This window comes from Aulonocara stuartgranti, assembly GCF_965226115.1.
Source record: "Aulonocara stuartgranti genome assembly, chromosome: 9".
NCBI lineage: Eukaryota > Metazoa > Chordata > Actinopteri > Cichliformes > Cichlidae > Aulonocara > Aulonocara stuartgranti.
Window position 1 is genome coordinate 27,934,745 of NC_138960.1, and position 15,018 is coordinate 27,949,762.

Sequence of the window (15,018 nt, forward strand, 5' to 3'; positions counted from 1 at the left end):
CAGAAATGTGTTAGTGTTATGAAGCAAAGTGCGATTAAACGATTAAAAGATTTAATGTTTTTTAAAAAGTATGTCGAGTATTTAGTATTTTTTTTTTAAGAATTACGGGTAAATAAATAGTATAATTACAATTAAACCGATTTATTATTGCCAACATATTCATCTTAAGGTTTATTTTTCTATATTATTTAAAATCCATAATTCTTTATACAGAGATACATTTGGACACGTAGACAGCAGGAAATATATCAATTTAGTCTACATTACTAGGGTTTGCCGTGCTACATGTTATACAACTGTGATAACCTAGCTGGGCTTGGTGCCTTTGTTGTATTTTATGTTTTATACTGAAGCACTATACTTGGTTTCCTGGTCGTATATCATCGCTCGGCTCACCTCCCTGTTTCACATTTTTTATTATCGTGACGTCACCCGTCGACACTCCCTTCTCCACAGTAGAGGGGGAAAGATGGCGCCCACACACGTACTGAGATGCTGTCAACGGGGCTTAGCATGGATACCTGTGATTTTTATCGCGCTCGTCGTCTGCTGGTCGTACTACGCTTACGTGGTGGAGCTTTGTATATGTAAGTAGAGACCTCGCCGTCGTCTGTCGCTTCTTTCAAGGCCTTTAAAAGCCGGTGCTAACCATATTTCCTGACAACACACACAAACACAGCGGCGGCTGCTGGCCAGCAGGAAGTAAATGAACTGCAGCCCAACAAAGGTGTTGGCAAACCCGTCCAAATCTAGATCCAGCTAATTTTCTGTTGGTTGCCATCGCCTGGGTTGCCATATATTCAAAAGAGGACGGTTTTAGTCAAAGAAAAACTAGCACTGTGCTGTCTTTTTTATGTTAAAGCTACCCGTCTCGTCTCTGTGGTTTTATGTGAAATTAAATGAGTGTGGATGGAGAAATAAACGGTATTTGACTGGCTGACATATAAATACCACACAACATGTCTCTTTTAGTTAAACTGGCTTAAGGCAATAGTTGCGGATTGTCTCCCCCCCCCCCCCCCCAAAAAAAATACATAAATTCATGTAAGGTTATGTCTAAGTGCTGTAATTCAGCTGTGAAAAATTCAACATGTGTATTTTTATTAGTCAGCTCCTAATACTTAATCTTTGTTAACTATTTGCAAGTGGAAAAAAGGTACACTTAACAACAGCAAGGTGGACTAATTAAATTGTCTTGACATTGTGTAGGAGATTAATGGGGCAATAGAAAAGATTGCATGGCTGCTGTGCTCCTGAGGTGTGACTATGTATTTATTTATTTTTCTTCCCGCCCCATTTTTAGGCTTTATTTATTTATTATTAGATAAACCACTAGGTGAAAGTTTCTACTGGTTTTCTTTTGGTTTTTATCAGATATGTTGGCGTAAATATGGGAACTGGTTACATGCATAGGGGAAAACTTTTTTTCTTAATTAAGGGGGCAGGGGGCTGTAGTTAATTAATTTCTGATATGGATAACTGTAAAACATGCCAACCCTTTAATTAATTCATTACTCATGTACAGTATCAGTATTTTGAAAATTTTTGTAGAAGTGAATACAGTGTGGATAAATGATATGGTTGTTTCCACCATAATGTATAAAAGTTTATCAGTATATATAATATCTGACATATATTGTCTATGTTTTCTCTTTGCAGTCACCATCCCCAGCATAGGAGAGCAGAGTAAGTGTCCCAGGACATCAAACAATGTTTGTTTAATAAATCGTAAATGGAATTTTACTGAGCTAAGAGTTTTTTATTGGCATAATCTTACTTAAGTTTCTGGAAAAGTACTCTGTAGACTTGGCTTTTTAAAGAAAAGGCTGGCACAGAAATTGTGTTTCCTCTCAAAGTGCTGAGGTTGGCCTGCTTATAGCCCAGCAGCTCCTCCTCATCCAGCATAAACTATTAGCTTTCCTCTCTAATTAATTAACAGCGTAGGTTTTTTTTTTTTTTGCTCTTAGGCCATGTTTTGCGTTACAGTGGCATTTCCTTATATAACCCACATATCAGTGCGTATGTCCTTGATCCTGATGCTCAGTTTCCCCCCTCCAGTTGTCTACCTGATCTTCTTCCACCTCTCATTCGTCATGTTTGTGTGGTCTTACTGGAAGACCATCTTCACCAAGCCTGCTAACCCTTCCAAAGAGGTATAACACTAATCCAATCCTCCAAAACAAAACAAGCCTGCTCTGTCTGCCTGTGTGTAATCCCCTGCTGCAGTAAATGGCAGCTTAAAAAAGGTATTTTGCTCCCTTCCCTCCAGTTTTGCCTCCCCAAGGCTGAAAAGGAACGCTATGAGAAGGAGGAGAGGCCAGAGTCCCAGCAAGAGATCCTGTGGAGAGCTGCCAGCAGCCTCCCTCTGTACACCCGCACAGGCGCTGGCGGTACGTCTGTGTCACTGAATGTAAATGAGAATGAATCTGTTCTGTTTGGAATTGAGTTATCATGATGATTGTTGTGCTAATTTATTGCAGCGATCCGCTACTGTGACCGCTGTCAAGTTATCAAGCCAGACAGATGTCATCACTGCTCAGCATGTGACATGTAAGGGAATTTTCTTCTTTCCTTAAAATTTTTCTCTTACTCTTCAGTTTTTTAAAGTTAATCTTTTGTTTTTATTATTATTTTTTGGCAGGTGTGTGCTAAAGATGGATCATCACTGTCCCTGGTATGTAAGAGCCACATCCTGTTGGTGCATTGAGTTAGTTAACCAAGAATAAAGTGCTTTCTAGACAGAAGTTCATTTTACTTTGTTCTCACGCTTTATAACTAACATACCTTAAATTACGACACGTTGCTACACCTTTTCAGAAACTGCTTGATAATGCCATTTGTTTGGTGCTACCTCACCAGTAGCCTCCACCTTTTGCAAACTTTGATAAGGTTTCTGCACTGGAAAAGAAACTGCATCCAAATGTGGTGTTTGTGTGTCTGCAGGGTGAACAACTGCGTGGGATTCTCCAACTACAAGTTTTTCATCCTCTTCCTGGCCTACTCGCTGGTGTACTGTTTGTTCATTGCAGCCACCGTCCTGCAGTATTTCATTAAATTCTGGACAGTGAGTAACGACGCACCGACACGCTATGCCCACTCGCCCCACAGCATGGAGTGAATGTGTGACACAGATGCAGAATCGGGTGGCACGTCGTAGCCAGGATGAGCATCTCTTGAGTTGGCTGTGCATGGCGCTGACCTCTCCTGTGCTCCGCTGTGCCGCTCCTCTGTTTTCTCTGTCCTCTCTCACCCTTCACCCTCTGACCGGCCCCCGCCCTACCCCTCTGTTTCCCCTTTCTTTTATCCCCAGTTCTCGCACACTGGCTCATTGTTCTCGGATCTTTTCTCTTTTTCTGCCTCCCTTTCCACTATCGGAGCCATCAGTCACACCACTCATGTGCCCGCAAACACCTCCTTTCTCTCTCTCTCGTAGCTGTTTCACTTCAATTTTCTCTCATCTCTTCCTCTTTTATCCCTTTGTTTCTTGCCAGTCCGGGCACAGTTTTCTTTCAACCCACTCTCTTTCATTCACCTCCCCCGCAGCTCCCCACTTTTCCACCCAACTTGGCCTTGACTTCTATTTGCCTCCTGATTTCTAAGTGCTCCCCCCTCCCGTCTGTTCTCTCCTGGTGTTGCTAACCACTCTTGTTTCTGTTTGTACTAAAGCTTTGCCGCAGGAAATCGGCAGAAAACTGCCCAAAGGTAACACAGCCATCCTCCGATGCCTCCCCCCTCCCCCACCGTCCTCACCGTTGTTGTTTTCGTGATGTGCATGCAAGTGAAGTGGCTCACATGAGACTTTTTTAAAAGTCATTTCTCTGCCTTTTTTTTTCTTTTTGTTTATATCAGCTCTCTGTCATTGCTCTTGCATTTCCAGAAATATCTCCGATGTGAATTTGTTATTGATGGCTGCCTGACTCTCCTCTTCTCCCGTCTCTCCCCCTAGAATGAGCTGACAGACACGCCTGCCAAATTCCACGTCTTGTTTCTTTTTTTTGTGGCCGCCATGTTCTGCATCAGTATTTTGTCCCTCTTCAGCTACCACCTTTGGCTTGTAGGGAAGAACAGGTCGACAATAGGTATCGTTTTCCTTGTATTTAATATCTAGCAGTGATTTCAAATATTCTAACAGTTTGTCAAGTTGAATGTCATTTTTTTGTCATCATTATCACTGGAATAACTTTGTTGCTAGGGACGGAGTTTTGTTCCCCTCCTTTAGTGTTTGTCTAACAGTTCTCTTTCCCTTCTGTCTGCCTCTTCTCTTTTCATTTTCCTCTTACCCTGCAGAGGCATTCAGAGCACCAGTCTTTAGGACAGGCTCTGATAAAAATGGTTTCTCTCTGGGTTTCCGAAAGAATATTGCTCAGGTCTTTGGTGACCAGAAGAAGTACTGGCTGCTGCCCGTCTTCACAAGGTAAAAAAAAAAAAAAAAAGAGAGAGAGAGAAAAACTTTCACAGAGAGAGAGACAGACATTAAAGGGAGTGTTGTGGTTTGCCGTACACAGAAAAGATTCCCGGGAGGAGACAAAACCCAAGCCTCTGAAGGTAACAAGCTAGTGGATTCCTAGCGCAGATCCCAAGCCCAGATAAATGAGTTGCATCAGAAAGGGTATCCAGTGTAAAGTGTGTGCCAAATCATGTGTACTTCCATCTGCCGTGCCGACCGCTTGAGAAATAAGGGAAATATCCAGGAGTACCTTTCAGACAGAGGAGATCTAAAGCCCCTTTTCCATTAGTACTTAATCAGATCGACTCACCACAGTGTGCCCCGATTTTCAGAGTTTTCCATTAGGTCATAGTACCAGGTACTAAAATAGTACCTGCTCAGCCGAGGTTCTAAACAAAAAGAGCAGGTACTAAAATGTGACGTTGTCAGACTGGATGCCACCGATTGGCTGGTCAATGGCGTCAAAAGATGAGTCATGAGTGTATTGTTACCAAAAACTGAAACCGACATTTTTGAAACCTGGCAAAGTTGTTGCATACTAATTAAGTCACAGGACCCTTGGCCACGTTGCTATGACAACAACCACACACATTTAGTGGTACTTGATTGTAATGGAAAAACCAGTCTGAGTCGTGGTGAGTCGATCTGAGTAGGTACTAACGGAAAAGATGCACAACAGAACCAGGAAGACCAGGATTTCTGTGTTAAATAAACAAAACCTGAAGAATCTGGTATAATTGTTTAAATACTGAAGTAAAAGCTAAAGCTGTGATGTTATTCTTTTAAATATAAGCCTAACTTTGTTGCAGCATAGACTATATGGGTTCGAAAAGTGAATCTAGAGTGTCTTAAACCTGCATTCTTTGTAATGGGCAGCAAGGGGCAGCAACTCAAGTTGCTTGTTGTTGTTTTTTTTGTTTTTTAATAGAAGTCTGTAACAAAATGTCTAAGTGTTTTCCAGATTAAATTATGGCTACACGTGCTAATTTCAAGCCATATTTAATATAAAATAATGCTTTTTTGTATTAAATACTTTCACATTAGAGTACGAAAATAAAATAAAGCAGGCTCCACCTATCACTTGTTGCATCGGGTTTATAAAGTACAAGTGCCAGATGCTAAAGTCGAGCCTTTAAAACAGCAGTCTGCAGAACAGTTTGTAACATTATGGTGTGTCCATCTTTTATATACAGTCTGTGGCTGCAGCAGCTCCTGAGGAAGTTCAGCTTCACGGTTTTTGGGGGTTTTTCTAATCAGTTGACAGCTCTTAATCTTTAGATTCTCTGCTTGCTTACTGCAGCCAGGGAGATGGTCTGACGTTCCCCACCCGACTGGTCAACACCGACGTGGAGCAGGCCACAGTGACACTGCAGTCAGAGCCCAGTAAAAGGTGCTAAATCCCGGTGCAATAGTAGAAGCTTCTGATAGGGCTTTTATTTTGAGAAAAATGGTGCTAATGGCAGCTAATTTTTCCAGCGCTGCTGACATCACCGTGAGTCCACTCAGCGAGTCTCAGAATCGCCTCCTGAGCAACGAGCAGCATGCTAATAACATCGGAGACCATCTGGCAAATGACACCCTCAAATCAGGTGAGTCCCAGCAGGGGTGTTATTATTACATAGAAAGGCTGAGCTGTTGATGTAAATTCTATCACGTATTCTGTTCTGCTTGTCTTCACAGCTGAAAGCGAAACCATTACAATCTCAATGGAGAGCGAGTCCTAACCAGGTAATTGCAGTCAGCCACCTCTCAGCGAGTCTGTAGCTCTGGCTTAATGGTCAGTCTGACTTTTCCAGATAGAACTGCTTTGTGTAAGTAATAAATATATGTATGTATATATAATTCTTTTTCTTTTTGTTCTTTCCTGCCACAGGAGAAGCACCTCAGTCATCTACTTCGATGCCTTAAGCAAAGCTAGAGTTCAGTTTCTCAGCAGTCTGCCAGCAGATGCCCATTTAAATCCATTCACAGTAACTATGGAAATGCAGTCATCATCACAGTCATGTATTCCGTGGCATTAGCATTTCCACATGCAGTGTCATGAACGCATCTCACACCTCTCTTCGTAAGACATGAGACAAGGTTGTTTGCAGTTATGCGCATAAACATACACACACATACTAACAGTATACTGTATTCATATTTCTGTTGCTTTTTTTTTTTTTTTTAACCTCTCACAATTGAAGTATTTATTGACGAGGACCGCATTAAAGTGAATCAGTGCTACTGCTGAAAGCCTCCCAGGTCCACCAAGACTTGGAGATACAAAGCTGCAGTGAGGAGAGCCTGGAACAGCTTTTTTTGGTTTGTTTTTGGTTTTTTAGAGAGGCAGTACACGATGTGGAGATGCATCGATTTACCCTTGAGTCTCATGTTGTCTCATTTTTTTAACGAGTATACGCGTAACAATGATTGACACCTCTTGAGATGGATGCTTCTCAACAAACCTGGACTATCTTACAGAAGACTCCACCACACGGTGAATCCGTGCACAAGGAAACTCTAACCAGGTTTTGGGTAGACTTTTTGGGGTTTTTTTTTTTTTTTTAATCCATCAGAGCACAAGATGGCGCATTTGCACTTTGAAGATTATCCATCAAAGAAAAAAGTGCTGCTTTTTTTTTTTTTTTAAATTTAAACAAAAAAAAGTTAAAAAAAAAAAAGGTGTTATGGATGTTGCTCGATCATTTGATTTTTTTTTCTCCTTTTTTTTTTTTTTTTATATAATGTATTGTGTGTGTGTCCGTGTGAGAAAGAGAGAGATTGTGTGTAACAGTTGAAGTGGCAGTAAGTTTTCTTCTTTCCTACTAACAGACTAAAAGAATCAGCTTTATATGTGTTTTTTTATGGCCCACTTGTGTCAAAGGAAAAAAAACAAAACCTGCTGCTTCGACTGGACGGTTTAACTTTGGAGATGAAGCTTGCTCACTATTTGTTCTTTAAGAGGCTGATCCATGATTTTTAGCCCGCAATGTGCACAGCCTGTTTTTCTACAACTCAGTGCTTCAACCTTTACAAAGAACACCAACACTCTGCCAAATAAGGGCTGGCCTGTCAGGAGCTCTGACCTCCGAACCTGAAGTGTTTACAGCATATTAGCTTTATCCTAACCTCACTGGTCAATCTCATAACCAAATTGAATTCAACAGTAGTCGTGGCGCAATATTTTGTACATTTGTCGCTCCGACCTGCTGAGGGTCATGATGTCCGTGCAATACCAGTGCTGGCCAGCAGGTGGAGACAAGAGTCCTGTTTGTCCACTCATTCAGCTAAATGTCTTTTCTTTTGTGTGTGTGTGTGTCTTTGTCTTTTTGATATCACTACATCACTTCCTCGGGGCTCACTTCACTTTCAGGTTAAATCGCTTTCTTAATATCCATTAATATGCATTAAATTCCTGTAATAACTCATCTGGATTTAATTTGAAAGTGAATTGAACCCCTCTGATAGAGCTACAGCCTCTGCTCACCTTGTTGCTGTAGACGTGTGGATGTCTGTATTTTGGAATCGGCTCATTGTTGTGATCTTGAGCGTGAGCTTGTTTAATTCCTGTGCCGTGTCAGTGTGTAACATCTGGGAATTTACTCACGGGGTCTGCGGAAATCTGTAAGGAAAGTGTATTTAATACCCAGAAGACAGTGTTGCTCACATTTGTCAGCATGACCAAATAACAATTGTTCAGGAGTGAGTTCCTTTTCCAAGAAATGTTATTGTTTAAGTGCAGCATTGTAAGGCGATGCAGCAAATTCCTGATGTCTGCCATTCCTCACACCTCTGATCACATCCCGGAGTGTTGCTGGAAAAGCCTCCTGCTGAATATATCCAACCAGACACTGGTGGTGTACAAGTTTACAGCTGTTTCTATCATGTACAGCGTGTTAGTGTTATCGTAACATGTGCTGAATGTATCACAGACGGGACAGTAAAGGTATGAGTGTTTTAAAAAAAACAACAAAACAGCCTGATCTTTAAACTTCTTGTTTACTTCTTGAATCCTCCAATCATCTTTGACCTTTTGAGCCCAAGTATATTTATAATAACTTTTTGCAGAGCAGTTATTGGAGAATATTCACTATTGTATAATGACACTGTGGTTGAATCAAAACAAACAAAAAAAGGTAGCAGGTTAAATTAATTTCTAAGATCATGATCCAAGCCAAGGTTATGTTCTGATTATATGTAGATCTTTTCTAAAAATTGCACTCAAAAATTTCAAGAAATTAAACTTTAGAAATAAGAAGACATTTTTGTATCGTGTATAAGGAGCTCTGCTAATTCCACTTATCATTTACAGCCACTGATTCTAAAAGTGTGGACTTGTCCTATTGTTTTAAAAATGCCTGTATTCTCTCTGGGCTGTTTGTCCTTGAGACTAAAGTGCGCCTGTGTGTGTGTTTTGTAATGCTTAAGTGAGTGTTCTTTTGTAATATTGTGGTCTCGGACAGAAGCTTCTGTGCAGCGATGAGATGATACCTGATTAATGCTCAAAAGCATGGCGCCTAACTTCTGTAAAGATGTTTTTACCATGATAACGGGGTTTATGGTGTTATAAAAGTCACTGTTTTTGTTTGTTTTTTAACTATAGCTAGCTGTGTCATTTCAACTCTATAAATAAAGCCATAAAAACTCCTTTGACGATGAAAGAAGGATCTGAAAACCTCAGTCTAATATCAGCTTTTCTTTTCTTTTTTGTTTTTAGACTGACAACACGTTACATCTGTGTTCATGGTGCAGTGCAGATGTAGCCATCATAACTTGCTTTTTGCTACATTCTGGATTCTTTTTTGTTACAATGTCCTATTTTACAATGTATGTATATATATATATATATTGATAATGTAAGAAAACAGAAGACAGCATATATTTTTCTTGTCTGATTAATTTTACTGTTCCTATTTTGTGAATGAAGTACATGCCTCTACACAATTAACGTGAAAATAACAATAAATGTTTTTCTAAAAAGCTCAAAGCATTATACTTTTTTTTTTCTGAGAACTTAAAGCACTTTTTACTACGTGGTTCATTCACCCAGTCATGCCCACATCACTGCAATCTAACACTCGTTCACACACTCACACTCTGATGGATGCATTGGGAGCAACTCTGGACTCAGTAGCTTGCCCACAGACCTTCCGATTGGTAGATGACAAGTTCTACGTTGAAGTTTCCCATCAATGTAGGATTGAAAATCCTGGAAATCTGTTCAGCATAATCAGGAATGCTGGAAGTCACCTCCTCACGTCTGCTTGGGTGTTAAAAGGAAAGCTGCAGAGTTCCAGGGAATTCGCATCATACTAAGCCTGTGTTTCGTTTTCCAACATAAGGTCTCAAGTGATATCACTTGAAAAGAATTTATTACTTTGTGCATCTGTTTTTCATTTTTCATATGGAGCATGTTTATGTAGGTTCTCAGTCATCCAGGTCATGGTCGTCTTATGAGCTTGAGTTGAAGGCAGATAGACTTCTATATTTGATTCTTAAAGATGTTCAGCCTCTGATCTAAAATGGAATCCCAGGTGTGAAACATCTAGTGGGGTTGTCACCTTGTTGGGGGGTCCTGAGTTGTTGACCCACCCTATCAGCACATGACTTGCAAGGGTCACATGGTCCCAAGCTTGGCTTATTTGTGAGGTAAGTAGGTAATTTATTGATCCTACGAGGGAAATTATTTGTGTTACACTACACTATCATCATAGTTGAAATAAAAATGCCACAGGCTCTTAGTGATGGCATTATACTGTGCAAGATATAAATATATAATCAACAGTGATAAAAAAAAATTAAGTTAAAGAAGAGTAAAAACAAAACAGATTGTGCAAGAGACGGGTGCAAATCGGATTAATACATTTTAAATGCGCATTCAATCTAGGAACCAGCTGCAAGATGGTTTAATAACAGACCGTGCGTGTGGAATCTAATGCCTCACAGGGGTGCTCATGCGAGTTATTGTACAGTTTGATAGAGACAGGTATGATTCATTTCCTGAATAACTTCCTCACTCCCCCTGCTGTACAAACTGAGGCCACTCTGACAGATAGTCAGCAATCCAGGAGACATTGGAAATAGTGACAACCAATGCTGCAGGACTCTAAGACTAATGCGATCGGGTCCTGCAGCCTTGCTTTGGTGTTGCTGTTCAAGTGTTTCACTCGTCTCCTCAGCTGGCCACTGGATACTCCTCACTGGACTGTGCAGCATTGCTTAGCTCATGTTTGGGTCTTTTGTCCCTGAGATTATCCAATTTTTCTGATGTTGTTGCTGGGTCTAAAGTGCATCAGGATATTATGGTTGGAGAAAAGTCTCTTCAATGTCATAGGTTCCTTTCTATTCTATTTTATTCACTGACTTAACGAAGTTTGGATAGTAGATAGCCACATTTTAAAGGCTTTCATTGTGTGTGTGTGTGTGTGTGTGTGTGTGTGTGTGTGTGTGTGTGTGTGTGTGTGTGTGTGTGTGTGTGTGTGTGTGTGTGTGCGCGCGTGCGCGCGCGTTTAGGAGGGAACCTTCTATGCCTAGTGGTGTAAGGCCCTGATAACGTTATTTGTGTTTCAGTAAGTAGGGGAGTCAAAGAAGAGGCGTGTCTGTGTAGGCCAGGAAAGGTATACTCCATGGAGAGCAAGATGTTTCTGTGCACTGAGATGATGTGTTTGATGAAACCCTGTGCTTCTTAGGTTTTAAATTTCACTGTGTTGTCATTGACATACCTGCACTTCCAAATTAGTGATCACAACTAACTGTTGTTCCCTCGCATTTGTTGGGTTGACAGAAACTCTGAACAATGCGATAGTCCAAAAATAATAGATCTTAGTGAAGAAACACGCTGGGAAGATCTCTTAGAGCCTTTTCCAAAAAACTGCAGATTCCAATATTATCAAACAATTCCATGTAATTACAAGTTATTCTGATGTGTCACCACTTTGCCATGGTCAGGAAGAAGACCCAAACTGTTACCCTCAGATGAGAGGAAATTGGTAAGGATGTTCAGAAACCACAAAGGCTCAAGCCTGCCATGAACTGGAAACTCCTGGAATGCCAGCGTCACAGTTCATAGCGACGAGACTTTTACATCACCTTGGAGAGGGTGAGAGGGTGCTAACCAAAAAAGATGCCCCTGCTCCAAAATCAACTCCTTCAAGCTCGACTGAAATTTGCAGCTGCCCACATGGACAAGCCGAATGTCTTCTTGACAAAAGTTTCTAAATTCTTCTAAATTCCTTAGCTTTGACTCAAATCAACAGCTACGCGGATGAAACTTTGAGTTGGGCAGGACAATGATCCCAAACACTCATCAAAACTGGAATGGGTAATGCTGGCTAACATTAAGCTCCTAGAATGGTCTCCCCAATGCCCTGACCTCAACCCTGTTGAAAAAGTTAAGATATGAGTCTGTATGCATACAACTGACCCCCGTTGGAGAAAATCCAAAATAAATTCAAACTCTTGCACACAGTCAATAGAGATGTGTGCTGTAAAACCATCCCACCCTGGAAAAAGGTCAGTTCAAAGAAAGCATTAAGAGCACAAAATTAGCATGACATCAATGCCCATAACAAGTGCATGTATGCATTAGGGGTGCAACGATACACAAAATTCACGGTTCGGTTCGGTTCGGTTCGATACTTTGGTGTCACGGTTCGATATTTTTTCAATACAAAAAAATGTTCATGCTTTTTTAATTTGTCATTTATTAAAATTATAAATATATATTTTAACTCAAAAGTACAGTTTTTAAATTGAATGTTGCTGAAACAACAAAGTAATAAAAAAATAAATCTATCTGATTGAGAAATCACTCATCTTTGGAAAAGAGAGTTTATTACAGAGAAATGGCTCTTTCCAAAATAAAAGCTATACTGTCAAAATCAAGACACAAGAAGTGGAATCCTTCACTGCACACATTAACTCTGTGGATAAAAACATCAAGTTCACCAGGGAAGACACAAAGGACAACTGTTTGCCTTTCCTGGACTGCGCTGTGCACATTGAAGAGAACGGCAACCTCAATATCGAAGTTTACCGGAAGCCCACACACACGGACCAGTACCTCCTGTTCGACTCCCATCACCCTCTGGAACACAAACTTGGAGTAATTAGGACCCTACACCACCGGGCAGAACATGTTCCCTCTAAGCCTGAAGGAAAAAAGAAGGAACACACACATGTATAGGAAGCACTCAAAACGTGTATCAGAAAAACTCAGGAGAGTTTTCTCCAAGCATGACATCCCGGTGTATTTCAGACCCAGCAACACGCTCAGACAAAAACTGGTTCACCCGAAAGACAAAACGCCAAAACACAGACTTAACAATGTGGTGTATGCTGTACAGTGCAGCGAGGAATGCCCAGACCTCTACATTGGAGAGACCAAACAGCCACTTCACAAGCGCATGGCACAACACAGAAGAGCCACCTCCACAGGACAAGACTCAGCAGTCCATCTGCATCTTAAGGATAAAGGACACTCTTTCCAGGATGCCAATGTTCACATTTTGGACAGAGAAGACAGATGGTTTGAAAGAGGAGTGAAAGAAGCCATCTATGTCCACTGTGAGCGACCATCTTTGAACAGAGGCGGGGGTTTACGACACCAACTCTCTGCCATCTATAATCCAGTTTTGAGATCCCTTCCCAGATGCCTTAACGCCCACTCACATCCTGGGCCATCTGATCTCAGGAATTCGCATGATAAGGTGGGGCCAGGTTTCACAATGAACACACCCGAAACTCTGGCTGATTGGGACCCACACACAATTTCACACCTTGGCTCAGGCGATTAGAGGATCGTCGGACCCCCTGATGATCCTCTAATCGCCTGTCCCTCTGTGGGGGGTTACTCCCACTAGGTTTATATCTGGGACTCTCCACCATTTGACCTTATCTGAAGAAGCTTCTCGGATGAGAGGTGAAACGTCTTCAAGTAACTTAAAGAAGTCCAGACGCTTTTCTTTGCAAGCTCCTTTGACTACGATGACCTGGATGACTGAGAACCTTCACAGGCTATACTATACGCTTCTTCTGGGCTATATTCTCAGCAGCATATTAAACATATCAGGTCCCCATAAGGAGAATCATGTGCTAACGGCTGTCTAAATGACTCGGCTAAAGTTTGTAGCATGCATGCTTGTTGTTTTTGTCTGCTTCCACTTGTCTCTGCACTAGGATGATGTCGGCGTAAATGTGCAGTCATATTCATTTTGTTCCCACTAGTGCTGTCAGCGTTAATCTGAAATGACGTTAACGCCACAACACGGCAAATCTCCGTTAACGAGCTACCGCGGATCGCCCGTGCGTGGGGCTGGACAGCCAACACGTTAACGAGCAAACTGCGCTAACGCACTAGTTCCCACCCATGTAATTGAGCATTGCGTGGCACATCCGACATACTGTTTTACTTTTGTCCATGACGCGCTTACCTTCAGGGTCCTACTTCACATGAAGACCAAAATAGTTCCAAAGGCCAGATCTGAATGAGGGTGGGGGAGGTTCAATTTGCCATGTTGCAAGGAGCTTAGCTTCTGTCTTGCTAGCTTGAACTGCGCTCAGTGGATCTGCGCTCGACAGTGCAGCCTAGGCGGAGTAGTCGAACGCAGATCCACTGAGCGCTCAACACAGACAGCATCGTCAGAAGAAAAGTTGATAAAATAAATTAAAAATTTTGTATTGTTCATACATATGCGTACCGAACCGAAAGCACTGTATCGAACGGTTCAATATCGATCGTTGTACCCCTAGTAAACATCTGACCGCAAGTGTATGCACTAGTGTGTAAAACCCAGCAGAGTTGCCCTTTAACAAATTCAAATGAGGAGATTATTAAACGTGACATTTTTATTTGCAGTGTTACTCAAAATGGGCCGGATTCCAAACAGCAGCTTTAGCTTTAGATTACAAAAGAATGCTGCATTAGAACCACTGGAACTGATCTCCAGTGAAGCTAAAGCAAAACAGGTATTCAGGTACAACATACAAACACAGGCAGACTGGCGTAAAGCACATAGACGATAAAGCAAACATAGATGTTACAGTTTCTATACTCAGTATCATCTCCTCATAGTAGTTTTGACACTTTGATGGTGAAAATTAGTTGTGAAATCGAATGTCTTGTCGCACCAGCTGTGATCATCAGGTAAGCAGTGCTTGCAAAACATCTTTTCTGGAAACACACTCCAGCATCTGCAAAGAATCAGAATCAGAATCAGAATGGGGTTTATTGCCAAATGTTGAGCAGGTTTACAACATTAGGAAATTGCTGCGGTGCTTCAGTGCAAACATAGTGTCATAAATAGCACTTAAATAGACATGGAAAAAAATAAAAGTAGGGATAAGAATTAAAAGTGCTACGTGGAAAGATATGTGCATGAGATATACATGAGATATATACATGAGAATAAGAATTAAGAGTGCTACGTTGAAAGATATATACATGAGTGCAGGTGGTGATCAGTGCCAAACATGGAATGATGCAGTGACACAGCGTAGGGTCATGTGTTAGTGGCGGGTACAGTCATATGGTTATTGTTCATGTGTCCAACAGCAGAGGGGAAGAAACTGTTCTTATGGCGAGAGGTTCT

The 15,018-nt window shown here is 41.3% G+C and overlaps 1 protein-coding gene and 1 long non-coding RNA gene across 4 annotated transcripts in view; one reads left to right on the plus strand and one right to left on the minus strand.

Annotated features, from left to right (window-relative positions):
• The window catches only part of LOC309714249, a 239,549-nt gene that overhangs the window by 115,048 nt on the left and 109,483 nt on the right, over positions 1-15,018 (minus strand). The window lies entirely within an intron of this gene.
• On the plus strand, positions 415-9,109 carry LOC309714237 (palmitoyltransferase ZDHHC20-B-like). 2 transcript variants are annotated; one of them, XM_082546535.1, is made up of 13 exons: positions 415-587; positions 1,660-1,686; positions 2,059-2,153; positions 2,270-2,390; positions 2,481-2,550; positions 2,642-2,674; positions 2,944-3,064; positions 3,947-4,079; positions 4,288-4,414; positions 5,748-5,837; positions 5,924-6,036; positions 6,128-6,175; positions 6,321-9,109. In XM_082546535.1, the coding sequence occupies exons 1-12, from the start codon at positions 470-472 to the stop codon at positions 6,169-6,171; spliced, it is 1,092 nt and encodes a 363-aa protein (XP_082402661.1). In that variant the 5' UTR covers positions 415-469; the 3' UTR covers positions 6,172-6,175; positions 6,321-9,109. The 2 variants fall into 2 exon arrangements, with proteins under 2 accessions (XP_082402661.1, XP_082402662.1); XM_082546536.1 differs by lacking the exon at positions 415-587 and adding an exon at positions 1,206-1,268.

Bases quoted from the DNA above. Each gene is read 5' to 3' on its own strand.
- LOC309714237 (XM_082546535.1), top strand. From the start codon at position 470: ATGGCGCCCACACACGTACTGAGATGCTGTCAACGGGGCTTAGCATGG. The intron at 2,675-2,943 runs GTATGTAAGAGC...GTGTGTCTGCAG, and splicing joins ATGGATCATCACTGTCCCTG to GGTGAACAACTGCGTGGGAT. The intron at 4,080-4,287 runs GTATCGTTTTCC...CTTACCCTGCAG, and splicing joins GAAGAACAGGTCGACAATAG to AGGCATTCAGAGCACCAGTC.